The 19,514-nt window shown below is 33.2% G+C and overlaps 1 protein-coding gene across 1 annotated transcript; it reads right to left on the reverse strand.

The window, feature by feature from the left end:
* Nucleotides 1-552: 552 nt before the first annotated feature.
* On the reverse strand, nt 553-18,103 carry LOC111054304 (pickpocket protein 28-like). Its single transcript, XM_039430453.1, has 10 exons — nt 18,057-18,103; nt 12,462-12,701; nt 11,630-11,723; nt 10,711-10,877; nt 8,223-8,448; nt 7,326-7,599; nt 5,548-5,607; nt 4,679-4,844; nt 2,917-3,008; nt 553-1,770 (listed from the first exon to the last, which is right to left on the reverse strand). Exons 2-10 carry the CDS (start codon nt 12,674-12,676, stop codon nt 1,577-1,579), a joined length of 1,488 nt encoding a protein of 495 aa, XP_039286387.1. The 5' UTR covers nt 12,677-12,701; nt 18,057-18,103; the 3' UTR covers nt 553-1,576.
* Between the last annotated feature and the right edge of the window lie 1,411 nt (nt 18,104-19,514).

A 19,514-nucleotide genomic window follows, 5' to 3' on the forward strand; every position in this document is an offset into this window, starting at 1 on the left:
TGAAATGGGCCTACTAGTGATAAAAAAGTGACCATACCTAGATTTGGTGTGAAAAAGGCAGACTTCCCTGGCTACCTATCTGAGAGAGAAAAAAAAAGAGTGAAAAATACCTGATGTGACCGTCCGTTATAAATAATATTACCTTTTATCACAATCAATAAGGGTTAATCCAACTAAATTACTCTACTCTTTCAACATCGAGACTTCAATTCTTATAACAAAACTAAATTTAGCTGAACTTTATTTTGTATAGGTAATATTATAGTCATTAAAAAAGGCACTCCGTGGTCATTTTTGGGTAACAACCTTGAAGATGTCTCAATTTCTTCATTTGGACTAGTATAATGAGGAACAATAATTGTTCCTCAATTATTCCTTATAATTGTTATGAGGAATTAATTATTATTAGTATAATGAGGAACTTATCATCACACAATGATGATAAGTCGAAATCACAGGCAAACACCCCAAAAACAACACAAGTTTTTTGGAATTTTACATTGTAAGGATAATATGAAGGGAAAGGAACTTCCTCAATATCACAGTAAAAATCAGACAAAAGAATAATTCATTCAGCTGCCGAGAGGATTATTAATTGCATGCAATTAATATCTTAATGTAACTTTGAAATAGATCAGCTGCCGTGTGAATGGTTAATGGCATGCGATTATGCATGCAGTTAATATCTCAATGTACTGTAACTTAGTAAAAGAACAGCTGTTGGGTGAATTATTAATTGCATGCAATGAATATCTTCTGTAACTTTGTAAAAGATCAGCTGTCGTGTGAATGATTAATGGCATGCGATTACGCATGCAATTAATATCTCAATGTACCGTAACTTAGTAAAAGATCAGCTGTCGGGTGAATTATTAATTGCATGCAATGACGCATGCGATTAATAACTGGAAGTAACGCAACTTAGTATTTTCTCTCCACCTTTCTCTGCTTTCAACTCGGGCTGACCTGTTGCCAGTATGTCTTGAAGGAGAGTACAGTAGTTTTTGATATTAGTATTTTTGATACACCAACCCCAACAGCCATTAGCAATTTTCACACCGATATCTCGCCGACACGACATACAGACAGGATTCACTTTGATGGACAGTATAAGAGGAGGCTGTGGTTTATGACTGGCCGTGGTCTATACTGTTCACAGAGTTATCACCTCCCAAAACCCTACAAGAGTTGTTTTTTACTATTTTCTCGAAATTATTGCTATTATAACTTTTTTGTGCAATTTATACAAGGGAAAGTTAAATCTATGGAATTTGGATCGTTTACTCAGCTTTGAAAAGATCTGCCTTCATGCACTGTACGTCAATAAATGTGTTCTCCATCGCCCTCCAAAGATAACCTTGCATGATTTCTGGTGCGTTTTTCCATAGGCATGAGGTAATAAGCTGTATAGCTATAAAATAATTGATTTTTCATGACATCTTTCACGGTTGTTACCCAAAAATGACCATGGAGTGACATTTTCGCCCGGACTAATACAGTACCTACTTGAGAGTATGGTGAGCAGGGAAATTATTAAAACGAAGTGTAGCATTCCTTTGTAATGAAACAAAAGGTTCTACCAAGCATTCCTGACGTTAAAAGTGTTTCCGTCCCTGATAACTTTCTCATCGTGAGGTCTCTCATCATTTCTGGCAATTTTTCTTGCATTCCATAAATTCACAATTATTCTCAAACTCAGGAAATATAGTAGTTCGAAGAAGCTTAAGAAGCTGCAACCCAAGAACAAGCCCATGATTCCTCCTACAGCAGCTGTGTGGAAAAACAGAAATTATAATAAATTATTTAGTAGACATTTTTACACTTCGAATAACAATTATCTTCGCTATGAGCACGTATGTGGAGGGGATTTCAATAACGTCGGAAGCGCCCATGGCGCAATTTTATCTGATTTAATTTGTAATTTAGGCCACAATTTAACACGGGGGGATAGGGATGTTGCATTAGAAATGCATAATGGTTGTTGTCTTTTGTTATTGTAAAAATACACTTGAAGTTAATCTCCTCTTGAGAAAGAAAATTAATCAAATTACTGGATTGAGTAATACTTGTTTGTTGCTTGGTGGTTCTACTACAATATTTGTCATCATTCTTCTGTTTTCCAAGTTCATTTTATAACTGCCTAGTAGGTAACCTGTAATCCGCAAGGGACTAATTGGAAACTTGAAAAACTGAAAACTTTACCTTTTTAAATCTTGAAGATTTTGGAATACCTATAACTATCCTCGGTAAATTAAGAATATATATGAAAAATTTCAAGTTAATCAGTCCAGTAGTTCAGACATGATGATGCGCCATTCGTGAATTTCCTATCCCGTAGCTGTATAAGCTAATTCTTTCCAATTCTTACTTTATACAATACAAAATATGTTTTTATCTCACTTGATTTCGTTTTACTTTATTGGAATATTGTTATAAGTAGGCTCCTTATATTATAGAACTCGTTTCTCACTCACAGGCAAACGTTCATGAACCTCTTTCCTGTATAGGGCTACTTGTAATATAAATATAAAGAAAATAAAAATCTCAGTACCCTTTTTAAAAATATTTTATCACTAACCCCATTAATAACCCCAATTGGTTTTATCAATAGCCCCATTTTTTATAGAATCATGCGAATTTAAACCCAAAATTTACAGTCCTAGTTCATAAAAACATATGAATACACTAACATATGATCAAAATAAGAATCTTCCAGTAGTATTTATTTAATTCATATCACTTGAAAATGGCATAAATGACCGAAACATGTTGTGATAAAATATTTAAAAAAAAGGGTACTGAGATTTTTATTTTCTTTATATTTATGTTCATGAACCTTCTTCATCTCTGGAATGTCTTGATATTTGAAAAATGTAATTTTTTTTGAGGAATAATAAAATATTACATTTCACTCACCAATGAATTCAGTGACACCCATTAGAGCAGCTTTTCTGAAATTGTACACTTGTCTTACTTTGAATGCAAGGTTGATGATAGAATAAGATGTTCTGCAAATTGAAAAAGTAACCTTTGTGAAATAATTGTCAACTTGTCTACAAAATTAAGGAGTATGATCATCCTTCTTGTATCTCTACTGTGGTAAATAACTTTCAAATTGTTCTAAATTGAAAAATCACTACTTCTCCCTGAAGATGAGGGATAATACTATTGTGTATTGGAGAAATAAAACACGAAGGGACGGATTCAAGGATCCAAAGGTTCAAAGAACCCCACACGTCAACCGATGCTTCTTGTGTTCCCAAGTAGTATGTAGTTAGGCAAACCAATACCTGTGTCCTTTACAAGAACCAGGAGTTTTTCTCTCTATAACATCCCATTCATCACCTGGTTGCTTGTCGCAATCCAGTGTGATTTGCTTGGCAGTCTCTTCGAACTGATTAGTCCTCGTGACCTACGAGAGCTCCACTCCTGGCCTTCTTTGAAGGTCCTTCCGCTGAGGAAGGGGTGGCCAAGTTGCCTCTGGGGCGCCTGGATTTTCAGCCTCTTGACCCACATTTTTGTGCATGGAGTTTCACCCATCTCTGGTCTCTTGAGTTTTTTTCTTTTTGACCCTCCGAAACTGCCCTGTGGGGCAAGGCAACTCCTGGAGTTGCCTTGGGTTCCCTTTCAGTCGCCTCCTACGACAAGCAGGGATACTGTGGGTGAATTTTGGTTTTCAACACATTCTTGAGTACGATGCTCGACTCAAAGCTCCCCCAACCCACAGGGGGCATTTCTAGCAAAGTTATATTATGTTTTGTTTCACAAAATAGAGAATTGATTTTTTCGTAGTACAATATTGCAAACTGTTTTTCCTCGATCTTAAAGGAATCAAAAAATCTAAATTAACTAAAATTAACTTAATTAAATTAAGTTTTCTCATTGAGTAATTCATGAAATATGGTATTTATTATTTCAAATAAATAAACAGGAAATGTAGGAGGCTTAGAAAAAAGAAAATAATTCATCTGTTCATCCATTGGACCTGGGCGAGCAATGGGCCGGGAACCCCCATCTGAATTGAAAATCCAGAGATACAGCACTGTCTCAAGTCTCCCATTTTTTTATAAGCCTAATATTGCATTGTAGAAAAAATAAATTCCAAAAGGATGAAAAAACGTAATACAGTCAACATTCTATTTTAAACTAAATCTTTTTATTGAAAAATATTTTTTCTTTGTTTTCAGTAGAACTTCAAACTCTACTGTCTTCCAAACTCACTGTCTACCAAAACCTCATAGACTTTATTCCGAACATAACATCGGAAACAATTCGGTTAGACTAATCAAATATAAAGATAATTGAAGCTTTCAGAACACAATTTTAGAAATTTGGAAATTCAGAACACAACGTTCTGTTAGACTTATAATATATATTATAGTATTATCCACTCCAATAATAAATGTTTGAATTCTTTACTGTACAGATTAAACTACGCTAAAGAAGTGGTACTGGTGATGCTTTTTGAACATATCTGAAATTAACAGAAGTTTCGCCTATTTTATTCTGAAAGCGATTCGGATAATTAGAGTTCTATTGTATTGATAAAAATCCAATCTAATTAGCCAAGCACAGCTTATCCGCTAACGTAAAGTTATTCTATTTAATTTCTCGATTGAGTAAAAAAATTATGATCTTAGGTCCATTTAATGCTTATTTGATTTTGAATTTTACTCACGTTGCTGAGACGTTTTTGATGAGATGTCTATGCATGGAGTGACTATCCAACACGTTATGAGCATGTGTTTCATACGTGAATTGGTAATCAACACTAGAACAAGCTGGTGGACAGAAACAAGTAGTTACCAACTTGTCAAATTCCTTCATGAATGCTAGTGACACTTCTGTAAAAATCATAATGATTTTCTGTGATTAGGAAGGGAATTCTTGATAGAAATAAAATAGAGGATATTATTTACACAAGCAGCTCAATTCAGAAAAAAATGGGTATGAGGTAGGGGTGCCAGGGGGCAGAATTTTCAAGGTCTAAAGGTTTTCCCATAGCCTCTAGTGTGCTATACAACAGCTTATTTGCCACTTTTTACAGGGAACGAGTAGTTTTGGCTGAGAAATTTTCAAATTTGGGAAATTTCAAATTTTTGTTGAAATGACCTTTCCTGGGTCGCCCTTTGAATTTGGTTGAAATTCATCCATGGATATGGACTAATGTTGGCGAGCTGAACATAAAAGCCTCCAATGAATTTCTTGAGGGAAGCAAATTTAAATGTGTCGAAAAATTCGGTGGTGCCAGGGAGTAAAATTTTCAAGATATGGAGGTTTTCCTGAAGTCCTCAGTGTTCCCTCTAACTGGATATTATATTCACTTTCACTGGGAAAAAAGTAGTATTGACTGTGAATTTTTCGTGCTTTGCGCAGCTTTAATATAATAAAATAGTAAGATATAGATTCATCAGTGCGTGAAGAGTAGTGTACAAACCGGCCAAGGTTGAATATAATCAAATTTAAAATAAGAATAATTATTTTTAAGTTGATAAAGATCCTAATCATTACTTATGAGATGAGAAATCGAAAATGATGACAACTTACTGAAACTCGATAGGAGGCAGGACCATTTGTTTGAGCCACAGATTGGCATTGACGTATTTCCTGTAAACAAATTAAATTTCATGTCAATTAAAAAAAGTTCTAGAAGTATTTTATGAGAAATTATCGAAATAGAATCCTCATCTAATGGGTATGTGATTGATCCAGCGTTCAGAATTTCATCTAACAGTTTAGATAATGCAAGTCTCATGCTCTCGGTATACCGTGGATAGGGTGCCTGTTCAGGACAGCTCCTCAGAAAGTTATGCGCTAAAGCTAAAAACTCAACTGTGTTTCGAAACCCACAAAAATCAGTATCATCACAACGTATCTGTGTGAACTCATGAGTAAATCAACCTCCCTAAAAATATTACAATAATTTTCTGCTGAGAGTGATGCCCACATCTAGACTTGTGCATGGGTAATGAGGCGGACGATAATGAGATATGAATGAACATACAGTTTTAGGTGGATTCCGAACCTCTGAAAACCAATTTTACAACTCATGAATCATATTCAGAGGAGTTGGCCCAAGCCGCCTCCCTTCCAACGGGAGTAGCGGCGCATGATTCTTGACTAATCTAAGCGATATAGCGTTTCAGCGCGTCAATCAAACCGCTCCCCGTTTCTATTTACTGAAATAGAAATTGTATTATGACAATAAATAAAAGCATAATAATTTCAATAATCTGTAAAAATCATAATGATTTTCTGGGATTAGGAAGGGAATTCTTGATAGATAAGAAATATAGAGAATATTATTTATACAAGGAGCCCATTAAAAAAATGGGTATGAGGTAGGGATACCAGGGGGCAGAATTTTCAAGGTCTGGAGGTGTGCTATGCAACAGATTATTTGCCACTTTTTACAGGGAACGAGTAGTTTTGGCTGAGAAATTTTCAAATTTGGGAAATTTCAAATTTTCGTTGAAACGACCTTTCCTGGGTCGCCCTTTGAATTTGGTCGAAATTTATCGACCTAATTATGATTTCATTATGTATTGTAATTTTATAAAATATTTTGTGACGTTGCCTGATGTACTACTGTATCGCTAGGCTAAATAAATTGATTGATTGATATCCATGGATATGGACTAATTTTGGCGAGCTGCACATAAAAGCCTGCAATGAATTTCTTGTGGGAAGCAAATTTAAATGTGTCGAAAAAATTTGGGGGTGCCAGGGTGTAAAATTACCTGGAAGGTGATTATCATACAGGAACAATATAAAACAGCACATAGTTAGACTACTTGTACACTCAGTGGATGAGTTTATCTTCTAAAATTGAAGAATAATTCATTTTTCAATACTCTCTTGTGTGTCATAAACCTATGCTTATCATTTTCAATTTATTCTCCATTGACTTCGTATACATTTCCAAATGTATTTGGATTGAGATCAATTTACACCATCAAATTGTAGGCATACAATTAGAAATCAGTAATAATGCAAACATAAATAATCGTAAGTAAACAGAATGAGTGTAAAACAAAACAGAGCTCTCAAAGAAGCAAAGAGTTGAACTTATATTCAGACAAAAAGAAAAATGTTGGAATAATTTTGATGGCTAAAAAAATCAAATTCAGATACTATAGCTTAATCAAATCTTTATAGGTTGATGAAGAACAATAATATTAGATCATAATATATTTTATGGATTTATGTATGAATAACTCTTGAGATTCACTTTCAAAAGTCAGCAACCCTTATATCTTATAATAAACAATTCGCTGACAATATGAAGTGAATCTGTATAGTAGATTGAATGGTCAGTTGCTCACTTGGTTGGTGGAACGCCACACAGCCACACATTTTCAGAGCAGTGAAGGCGCTGCATTCACTGTCGCAGTTTTTCTGCGTGTATATTTTGAAGAAGTACAACTTGTGTTCTGTTGACAAGACACAGCCGCGTTTCTCAGGCGGCCAGGCCGTGATGTATTTGTCAATGGAGGCCACTTCAGCGTTCAGGTAGACACTTGACATGTGGCCGGTCTTCAAGTGGATTTGGTTGTATTGGATCGATGATGGCAGCTCTGCCGGACTGTGTACTGCCAACTATTTCAACATATTTCGAATGGGCCTATTATGAATGGGTTAATTGAGCAGTACTTACATTTAGTTTATATGCAATTCAACAAACATTGCTTAATTGCTAAACAAGGAGAAGAAAACATCTAGATTTCCACCTACATTATTATTATTTGAAAAGTATTCTTATTTCTTTAAAAAAAGTATTTCTTCTCTCTTAATGGGTAGCAGCTTCTGGTTTTACTCAATATATATTACTACTGACTTCAGTGCTAGGCCTACATTTGATCTAAATTGCTGTGTATAGGCGAGGGGAGTAGCAATATAGGCCTATACGTTTTTGAAACACAATTGTCCTTTTTATTTTATTGAAATTAAGTAGACTATTTCAATAAAATAAATAAGAAGGGTACTTGTTAAGTTTCATTGTAATTTTAATAATATTTCAGTAGCCCTAAAAATAAAATTGAATATATTATCTCATATGGATAATTTATCAATCTTTATACTCCTTAGCCTAAAGATATTGAATTTGTGAAATTCCAAGTCAGTGAATAATAAAAAGAGTTGCAGAGGTACTATTTTAATCATATTCCTAATTTGCCTGTCGATTAAGTTGAACATTTTGAAAGAAATAGTTGAATTTGTACCGTGAAACCACGGCCTCCTTGGTTGCATTCTTCATCATAATCCTGATCATCGAACTGGAGAACTATGGCAATGGTACCAGCCATTCCATCGGCGAACATTCTCATCGGATGCAATCCATTTTCTGTTAGATCTTTATCAGTTCCGCGACTTGGATAACCATTGTCAGGATTCCAGACATCAGATTCATCCACCTCCTCTATTTCTTTATGTGTGAGTCTCTGAAATCTAGGAAAGATTGAAGCTATTGTAGTAGTCCAGTCACTATATACATTGGTGCTTGCAATTTATATTGTAGTTCTAATTTTTTAATATGTTATTTGGTTACATGAGAGAAGTCCAGAACCAATTTATTCATGCAAAATTTCCTTGTTCTAGATATAGAGTGGCTTTAAACATCTTATTTTCGGTTCATTTTCCAGCTATCAGCTATTTCTGCCAAATACAGTAGTCAGACAGAAAAATTTGCTCTTGTCTTTTTTTTAGATTATAAAGTTCTGAATAAGATGAGATCATTCGGAACTCTCTATCTCCAATGAGTAGCCTACTGAGTTATAATTTTTCAAAAATAAGTAAAATGTTAAGAAAAAAATCAAGCCTGATTAATAGTTTTTGATCAACAGTATCTTCCAATTGTTACCATTTAGATGTATATTTCTGGGCGTATTTTTGTGCTCTACAATCAAAGATCAGGTAGAGCGCTCTATCTCATATAGATTTCCAGCTACACCTGACAACAATGCTCCTTGTATTGTGAAAAACACCTAATTTTCAGCTCCATACATCATCACCATCTGCATTGTCCTCACATCGATATTTCGCACAATTATATAAGTTCATGAGATTATGTTCTATGAGAATCACCCGTTAGATGCACTTCATTTCAGTATTTCCCAGTGGAGAGGCGCACATAAGGACACCTCAAGGATAAAAATTTCAAACTCTTATAACTTTTGACACAATGCTCAGATCTCATCGTAATACACTCCATTCTTCTCGGCTCGTCAAGTTGGTCCAAGTTCTTGCATCATAAGTCAAATTTGATCGAAAATGGAAATTTATATTTGAGTGTACGTTTAGCCCATATTCCAATGCACAAAAATGGCCAATTTCTATATTTAAAGCTATGTATCTCGGTAACCCGTTATTATAAAAAACATTACTTGATCTTGAAGTGTACAACAGAGTCTTCTCTTTCATTTGCTGTTACGGTAACTTTTTATGGAAAAATATGTTTGTAAAGTAAGATTCGATTGTTGAATAATATCCTGAAATTACGGATATTCTTTCATATTAACGGTCTTGGCAGTTCTATGATAGAGAAAAGTGATTCAAGATGGTTTTTAGGCAACTGAGCTCGTAGAGAATGAATTCATCTACAATTTGGAATCAATATGAGGTTTTTGGGCCACTCTGTGTCTAGCACAAGGAAATTTTGCTTGAAGAAATTGGTTCTGGACTTCTCACATGTATCCAATTAACATATTAAAAAATCAGAACTACAATATAGATTGCAAGCACACCGCCTTTTTATGTCTATATTGACTGGACTATCAATAGGTAGCCTACTGTATTGTAATTTAAATCTCTTTTATTAAATGAAATTTTATCCTTATAAATTTTTGGTTGCCTCAAAATTCAATTTGATAGTATTTATCAATGTTCTTGTTCTTATATAATCTTTTCCATAATAAAGCCTGTAGGCTAATTCATCGTATTTTGATGAATAACGTCAATGTGTATTAGAATGTTACCCACCCATATATTTATATTCATCACATAATCTAGTCAGATTACTCATGTCTAACTTGAAATAGTTGGGCTAGAATAATTTAAATTTGAAGTAACATATAGTACCTACCGGAAAGGGTAACAGCAAGGTAACTAGAATACAGTATTCAAGAACTATTTTATAAGAAATGAAGAATTGAGGGTAACAGCAAGGTAACTAGAATACAGTATTCAAGAACTATTTTATAAGAAATGAAGAATAAGTACTGGTACCCGTATGTTCATAACCTTACATTACTCTTGTTCAAGTGGCCTACTACTTAAATCGTCCACTATAATAGTACCAGTACTGTGTAGAAAGACTGAAAGTGGTTTGTCAAAGATAATGCATTCTTATAAAATGAATGAAGATTTGAAATATTTCGAAACTCTAGCTTTCTTCAAATTGCTTCAAATCTTCTCCAATTTTCCAATATCTCTCCAAATCTGTTTTTTATTATACAAGACAAGATTCTTGCTGAAATTTTTTAAAATAAAATATGGTCTTGGAGAATTGTACAATTTTTATAAATGGAAAATTGTTTTATAATGAGAATAGTTTTCGGTGCTTTAGATATAATAATTGGTCCATACCGCATTTAATTTAATAAAAAAAACTTTTTCTGTAAAAATTAGAATCTGCTGCTCAAAGTTACACTCTGCTGCTTAAATCATAATCACTTGAAAATTAATTGTTTTCTGACCAATAATTATACTCACACATTAACATAATCGTCGCTAAGCAGATTCTTCAAAGGCACCAAATTGAATGTGAAACAGACTCCAGTCATAGTCAATGTTGTCTCAAACAAATTTATGAGAGACTTGTTCAAGAATGGCACTCTAATTGCTGCAACTATGGTGTCACTTATATTCGGAAATCTTTCCTGGTCAATAAAAATGATCAAGAATTCTCATGAACAATAGAAACACTAGTTAGATTAACGTCAAACTGTCAGCATTAGTTCAATTGAAAATATGGATGCTATTTATATGGAATGCTGATAGTTTGATCTCAATAAGTTTTATTCTACCAGAGTCAAAGAATTTCATTTCATTACTTGCATGTAATCCGTACTTCGTATAATAAAACTGGACCTACTTATATCTAGAAGAATCAAAATTGGCCTATAACCATCCTCAGTGAATTAAGAATCTGTATGTAAAATTTCAAGTTAGGTAATCAATCCAGAAGTTCAGACGTGATGATAGTTTTAAAAATATTCACTGAGTCTCATTATGTCAAAAAATATACAGAAAGTTAATCTTTGTTAATGAATATACAGAATACCGTACACTGAAAAGAACTGTTACAAGATACAATAATAATTTTGTTCGTTTTCATAACAAAGAAAGTTACCTTATAACTACTGTTTTTTAATCCTCAGAACAAAAATCAATGTTAATATCGTAATCTTTGACCACTCTGAAAAAAATCTAATAATATAGATGATTTTTTTTAAATCCAGGAAACCAATCTAATAAATGCCAAGAATAAGAAATGATGGAAAACAGCAAACCGAAAGTAACTGAACTATCTATGAACTGAAAAGTTCAACAATTCAAGTTCATATCAAAATAAAAAGTTAATTCTTTTTGAAGTTTTAAATAATTTTGAGAGTATAATTAGCCTACTCACTTTGACCATGTAGCTGAATACATTGGGATCAACATAATCATCACTGCCTTCAGCACTTCTGCATACAATATCTGCCACAGCCATTTTCTGCCTCCTGAAATACATCTTGGATGAATTTCTGAATCCAAATTTCTGTTCATGATCACTTCAAATATGATAGAATATCCTTCTTCGTTGAAAAGAATTTGATCAACCAGTCAGTAACTGTAAACTAAAACAGTCAGCAAATGTATATATTTTTATGAAGAATAATACATACAATACCTACTGTACAATGGTAAATCTTCAGTGTTTCTAGAAAATCTATTATAGATTGTCCATGATTGTACTCATATTTATATGAATAATATTATTGATTTAATTTTAAAAAATAGAAATTCAGTATCTGCTAAAAGTTTTCACGAATCTCACTTTACAGATACTACAGATAGTACGGTAAGGTCCAACATCTCATCTTATGTGCACTTTTTGCACACATGAATCTGCGAATTAAAATATTAGCCTACAATCTTTTTTTGTAAGCAGTGAAGCAATGTATTTGTTTGGTTGTGGATTTTGAAATAATTCTGAATTTCCTTGATCTGATTCCAAAGATTTATAAAAATATGAATTCTACAGTTATTGAAAAATATAATTATATACGGTAGGCCTATTAGTTTATTTCAGTTAATTATATTACATTATATTATTTTAGTAATAATTGTATAAATATTGTATAATGTTTTGTTCCTTTGCCAATAGAAGCACTGTTGTTATGCACTGCTACTATTATTTTGTATGAGCTTCTTTGGATTTCGTTGAAAAAATATAATTGCGTTGGGGTGGCACTCACATAGAATCAGAGAAATAGTTGGTTGTTCGGTTCTTGTATTGACTGGTATAATCGAATTGCGAATGTCTCAGTTGATTTTCACTGCAGAATGTAATGGCAGGAAATGGTATTTCCCAGATGCCTCTTGGAATGGGATCAATAGTGCTCACTATAGATCCGTTCATCCATTTCTCGTATGTATCCAGAATACATTTTCCGCAAACGAAATAGACCATGATTATAGTCGATAACCAGAATAGTCTGTGAATTGATCAGTAAAAGTATTCAAATCAGTACAGTATCTAAATAATATTTTTACTTTGAATATTTATATATAGTTAACGAAGACTACCAAATTATTCCTCATAATAACTGTGGAATTGAAATTATTTTAAATAATTGTATCAATCTTTGTCATGAATCCTCACAAATGAATTGTTATTCAATAATTTATGGAGATTTCTCATGTTGACAGAAACTAATTTTTGTGTAGGCCTATGTGACCTTTTTTGTACGGTAAAAATATACATTGTTAATATGCACTTTTGTAGCCTGTACACAGAACTAGTTTTTCGTGAGCAGTTTAATTTTGGATGTGAATTTAAAAAATTTAGAAATTTGAACTATAATGATCTGATGAATAATTATTCATGATAAATTTGGATTTTATAGGTGTGATTTTTTTATCTTATGCTAATTCTCGGGGTATTGTATGAATATCTCTAGAAAACAAATAAACAAACACAGTTTCAAATAGGCTACTTTAATTTTATTTATTATTCAAAGAGAATTTCTAGCCTAGAGGTTTCCTTCGGGATCTCTTGGTTGTGAAATCCGGTCTCCTTGGAGGTGCTTCTTTGTATTTATGTCAAATCTCATGGCCTGTTGAAAAATAACTCTAAATTATTATTCAATAAAAACCGATATAAACAATATTATTAATGAAAACTGCATGACAGTATTGTATTAGTATTGTATCTAACTACCTTGGTATTGTACCTTTGTTTGAACTATGAATGAGAGGAATGCTGATCGAAATAGAAATGAATAATGAATCAAGAAAAACGAGACTTAGGCCTAGCTCGTGTTGCCACAAGCGCCACATATCACTTGTCAACATCTAACTATTCCACTGTACTATTTTAAGTATTTATCGGCTAATAAATATATTTCTATTTCTATTTCTATTTCTAACTTCTATAAAAAGTGATTCAAAAGGAATTTTTATAATTATTATTGAGTCTTAAATAGGTAATGATATTTCTATTAGAAGTATTATAGTATTGTCAATTGATTAATTATAATCAAATCAATTTTTCAATTAATTGATTAATATTAATATCACTTGGTCAAATAATTGATGTTGTGAATAATAAATATTTATTACAATATTTATATTCAATAAACTTGAATATTATCAAAAAATAACAATATATACTCTAAACTATATGAATATTATAAACTACAAGCCGTCAGACTCGCTTCGCTCGCCATATCCGTCTGGACCCCCGACTGGATCGTCCAAAAATGAGATCAGCTGGCTCGCTTCGCTCGCCTGCATGTAGACCTCAGCGGAACCTCTGTACCGAATTTGAACGTATTATGTCAATTTGATCTCGAAAAACACCTGTTACTATATCAACGTATCTTTGGCGAACAAAATTCTTCCACCTCAGCTAAACCTGTGCACTGATTTTTAAAAAATATATTTCCATCAATATTATTGAAAAAGGTGAGGAAACGCAGAAAAGCTGAGAAAACGCTACTTTTGGCCGTATCTTTGGCGTTATTTCAAATTCCTTCTAACACAACATTATTGCACCCCAGCTGAGCTTCTGCAGTAAATTTGAACATTTTCTGTTCATTTGTTCTCGATAAAGCTGAGAAAGCGCAAAAAAAAACGCTAGAAAACGCAGATTTTGGGCGTATCTTTGGCGTTATTCCAAATTCCTTCTAACACTACATTATTGCACCCCAGCTGAGCTTCTGTTGTAAATTTGAACATTTTCTGTTTATTTGTTCTCGATAAAGCTGAGAAAACGCTAAAAAACGCAGATTTTGGGCGTATTTTTGGGAATTTTTCCAAATCCGTTCTTATTGCGCCTTTAAAGGGCCAACTGAACACACCCACCAAATTTGGAATGCTATGACATATTTTCATCATATGTTAGGACGATCCAGTCGGGGTCCTGACTAAACGTTTGGCTAAACGGATATGGCGAGCGAAGCGAGCCTGACTGCTAGTAATATATTATTCCCAGGAATAGCTCTGATTGAAGTAGCAGTACCCAATCAATTTTTCCGCGATGAATCAGGACCTCCTAAATAGGTATTTAGGAGGTCCTGGATAAATGCATTTCAATCTTCAACTTGGTGCCAACCTAACAAAGTCAACTCAACTTAATGCCAACATGAAAAAATTTTTAATTTAGTTACCAGAACAGGTCTCTCTATAGATTATAGTTCTATATTAACATATGGTATGGAAATTTCAATTATAATTTCAAGATATTGGAATAAGAAGAATATACATGCTAAAAGACGAACTTTAAACCCTTAAAAACCACCCTTAGAGTTAAAATATCACCAAAAGATTTCTTAGTGCGCCTCTAAAGGGCCAACTGAACATTCCTACCAAATTTGAACGTTTTTGGTCCGGTAGAATTTCAGTTTTGCGAGTGAGTGAGTGAGTCAGTCAGTCAGTCAGTGAGTGAGTGCCATTTCGCTTTTATCCATACTTATAGAATTCTTATCTCACTTACTCACTGATCACGATTTCTGGAAAACTACTGGATGGATTGCAACAAAACTTGGAATATAGATTCCTTATACGTCCTAGGTGCTCACAAAGAAATATTTTGGCGATATCTCAACTCTAAGGGTGGTTTTTAAGGGTTTAAAGTTCGTCTTTTAGCATGTATATTCTTCTTCTCCTAATCTCTTAATATTATAATTCAAATTTCCATATCATATGTTACCATAGAAATATAATCTAGAGAGAGTACCTCTTCGAAACAGTTGTTAACTGGCAACTAAATTAATAATTTTGTCAGGTTGGCATTAAGTTGAGATGACTTCATTAGGTTGGCACCAAGTTGAAGAACTAATTAAAATGCATTCATCGAGAACAAATTGATTGGGCACTGCTGCTTCAATTAGAGCTATTCCTGGGAGTGTGGATGATTTTTATTTTTCATAAAACAAACTTCTATGACGGGAGTTACTTCTATCAATTGATCCTATTCTATCAAGACTAATTTTGTTTGTATATCCGACAGATCGCGAAAACTACTTAAACAATTTCGATAAGATTTTAATAATTCAGTATGATAAATGGAGAGTATTTTTAAAACTTCAGAAGTGTCCATTGTGAAATCTGTTTGCATAGAATGAAGAAATTCGGCCAAAATTCAACTTGGGCGAAAGAAAGGGGCTATTTATTAAAACAGTCAAATAGCTGTTGTTGCTTTTCCCAATGTAAAAATATCTTCCATAGAAGTAAGGCGCTTTTCCCATGAATCAATTATTCTGAAACATTGATTCTTCTACCAAAGAAAATAGATGAAGGCAGGGGTGCCCAGCCCCCCCAAGGGCAATGGCGCAAGCCCCCCCCAATCCAAGTGTAATGCCCCCCCCCCCCAAAGTACCCCAATTCCCATCCCTTTAGTTTTCAACATTAGTCAGTGTATGACAATAAAATTCACATCTTACATTCTAATCTTCTAAATGACATAATTTACCTTTGGTCTTTGAGGAGTTCTTTTTGTTTTCATAATATTGTAATAGTTATTTGTGCAACTAGTGCGCAAAGTGACAGTTTGCTGCATCGAAAGAAACGTTTACGCCCGAGCCGTAGGCGAGGGCGGAATGGTTTCTTGAGTGCAGCAAACGAACTTTGCGCACGTATTTCACATTAAATTTTTCCTACAGTTACCATTGAATATGAAAAGTGGGTAATTATGGGTAGAATTGCCTGAATAATGTAGTAGTGTTTGAATGGCAGGGAAGCGGCTGTGTGGTGTGTGCTGTGGTGGCACTGTGCTGTCGTTGTCCTCCATTATAATATCTACTTAATAATTAGCGCGTTGTGCTTCGTTGCACCTCTGCTCACTATAGCAGCCACAGCAGTCACTGTTACCAACTTAATTTTGATTTTGCTGCACTGGTGCTCCATATAACCTACTAACTATTTTGCGTTGTCATGCTGCAAATCTGGAGTACGCAAAGTACTCACTTTGCGCACTAGTGCGGAAAAGTGATTCTTTGCAGCCTGCAATCAGTGCACAAATGGTCACTTTTCAGGGTATCTGTAGGAAAAAATATATACCATCGTTTCTTATCTCTTTTAAAATAGAAATAAAGTATCTTTTTGATATCATTTTTGAGACTAGCAGTGCACCCGTTCTTGTTCGGGAGGACTACAAACTACTACATTACATCAGGATAAACTACATGACAAATATTTTAATAGGATATTGAAAGATAAGTAAGGGAGGCTTTGCTTTTTAAATGTTAAGGCTACTTATAAAAAGTTGAATAATAATATAATTGATAATTCTTTATTGCAAAAGAATATTGCGTAGCAATTTTGGTACCTAAACATTCATACAAATTTGGAACGATTTTATTCATACAATATATAATGTCGGCAAGTTTAGGTATTCTAAATCCTATACTATAAAACGAGCAATTTCTGTTTAGATGTTTTGATGTTTAGATGTTTATGTTTGTATTTCACCGGATCTAACGATTCTCACGAAATTTAGAACATAGTAGGTTTATAATATAAAAATTCGATTGCACTAGGTTTCATCCCTGGGGAAACTCGCTGAAGGACATTGAAAGAATTTATCAATTTTAATCCTGATTAATTCCAGTAGAACCAATCAGATAAGCTATCTTCTTGAGATGGTCTTCTGTGATTTGTTTCGTGAAATTAATCAGGATTAAAATTTAACATGCTTTTGTGAGAGAAATTTTTGCATTCCTCTGGGAATCAATGTCAATCTACTGTGATTAGATAGAACCTTTCTGTATGAACTATGAATATTTATTATAATTTCTTCTTTCGTAATAATTGTTATATGCTTTTGTAGGTACTCCAGAGCGGAGCTCGGTGCGCCGATATTTATCATAAATTGGGACAGGTTGTCACTGATGTTGTGTTGTTGTGTTGTTGGTAGTATTTACTTTTTAATCCTCTTCTTGGCAAAAAAAAATTTATAAGATACATTTTGTTCGACTTGTGTTTTTTACTCCTGTAATGTTAAATGGTTTGGTTTTTGGAATAAAGATATCATCTGAACAAGTACATTTTGTAAATTCTATTTATTAATACCAAATATTGGGGCACCGAGCTTTGCTCGTTATTTATTCATTGATAAACAGAACTCAATTCTTTAAATGATTGGGGAAGGACTAACAGGCACAGCCCAAAACGGTTTCTTCCCCGAATTTTGATTTATACACAATAAAATTTATAGTTGGAATATTTAATATTCCAAAAAGTAGGATACACTTGAATTCAAGTGAAATTTTTAGTCCAAATATTTGAAAACATAAAACTTCTAATTTGGATTGTTTACATACCAAATAGAATAACAAAATAACACTCACCAATCACTTAGAACTGTAAAATAATGATTAACTTTGAATATTAAGATATATACCATGTCACGTGGTATTTTAGCACCACAGAATATTTGGAGTAAACCAGTGAATTTTAATAGAATTATAAAATGGAGAAGAAAGTTAAACCTAGTCAAAGGATCAATCAACCCAAATCGAATATTGTTAGCGATAAAGAGTAATCGTATTATCTAAAATGATAAGAAAACATGTATAACTGGGATTCAACAACTGAGAATCCATTGGCAGAATTAAAAATTATAAAGCGGCTTATTTATTATTGGCGGATTATAAAAATAAAAGTTTGCATGTACATTGAGGTTAGAATTATCTGTTTACAGTTTTAAATGAATCAATCGATCTAGAATAAATCGATAGTTATTTGAATCAATACCTAGCGAATCAGCTGATTGATCGATCAACCAGTATAGGTTGAATTATAAAAATTTACTCACAAAAGATGTACCGTATTATATATACTAAGGAAGGTTGATGTATAGAAATACGGACAACTATTATTTTTGTATAAATATTTATTATAATCTAAAAAGCACGAAAATCAAGAATATACAAAACTCACATAAAAAACTAAATGTATACGGTATTATCTATTAACATCGTACTCCATATATTTATATAAAAACTTTTTATTTAATTTCTTCTATTATAAAGTTGAAGAAGCCCTGATTCTGAAGCAACCAATTGTATTGAGTTTACTAAATTAAAAGCCAATCAGAAAGAGGCTTACAAATTGTTCAAGGAAGAGATAAAGTTTTTCTGAAAACCAATTCCTTCTGGCTTGTGATCTTGACCTGAGAGGATGCACATAGAGTTTAGGGTTCTTTCTTCCTTTAAAATTTTAAAATTATCAAGCCAACCTCTTTTTTAAATGTGAAATATTTGTAATTAATGTTAAATTATCTGTGAACTCAGTGTTGTTGAAGAGTTTGTAATTTGTAATCAATTCCCATAAATATATCTTTAATTCGGAAAGAAATCTATAAGAAACCAGGACCACGCATTAGCCCAGCAGAGACGAAATGGACGTGCCTAATTAATTATTAGAAATAATTAATTCAATCCACGAGACCGTCAAGAACGTCATTAATGTGAGTGATAAATCAAACAAGCTCGTTTAAGGCCTTTCTACGCATAATTAGGGAATTAATCAAAAGCGCTATACAAGTTAAATTAAATTAAAGGAAAAATCACAATGTGTTGAGTGCTATCACATAATTTATAAGAACATTTTATGAATTAACTTGATATATGTAGGAAGCTTACTTCCATGCACGGCCCGAACTCATATAAAACCCTGAGATCTCATGTTGAATATTAATTTACTAATAATTATTATTTGCAAATTGATCAATGTATATCATATTAAATCTGCAGACCGAACAGGTTTTTAATTGTAGAATTCTGAACTGACTGGAAGTCTAAGCA

The sequence above is a fragment of the Nilaparvata lugens genome, chromosome 6 (assembly GCF_014356525.2).
Source record: "Nilaparvata lugens isolate BPH chromosome 6, ASM1435652v1, whole genome shotgun sequence".
In the NCBI taxonomy this organism is placed as follows: Eukaryota; Metazoa; Arthropoda; class Insecta; order Hemiptera; family Delphacidae; genus Nilaparvata; species Nilaparvata lugens.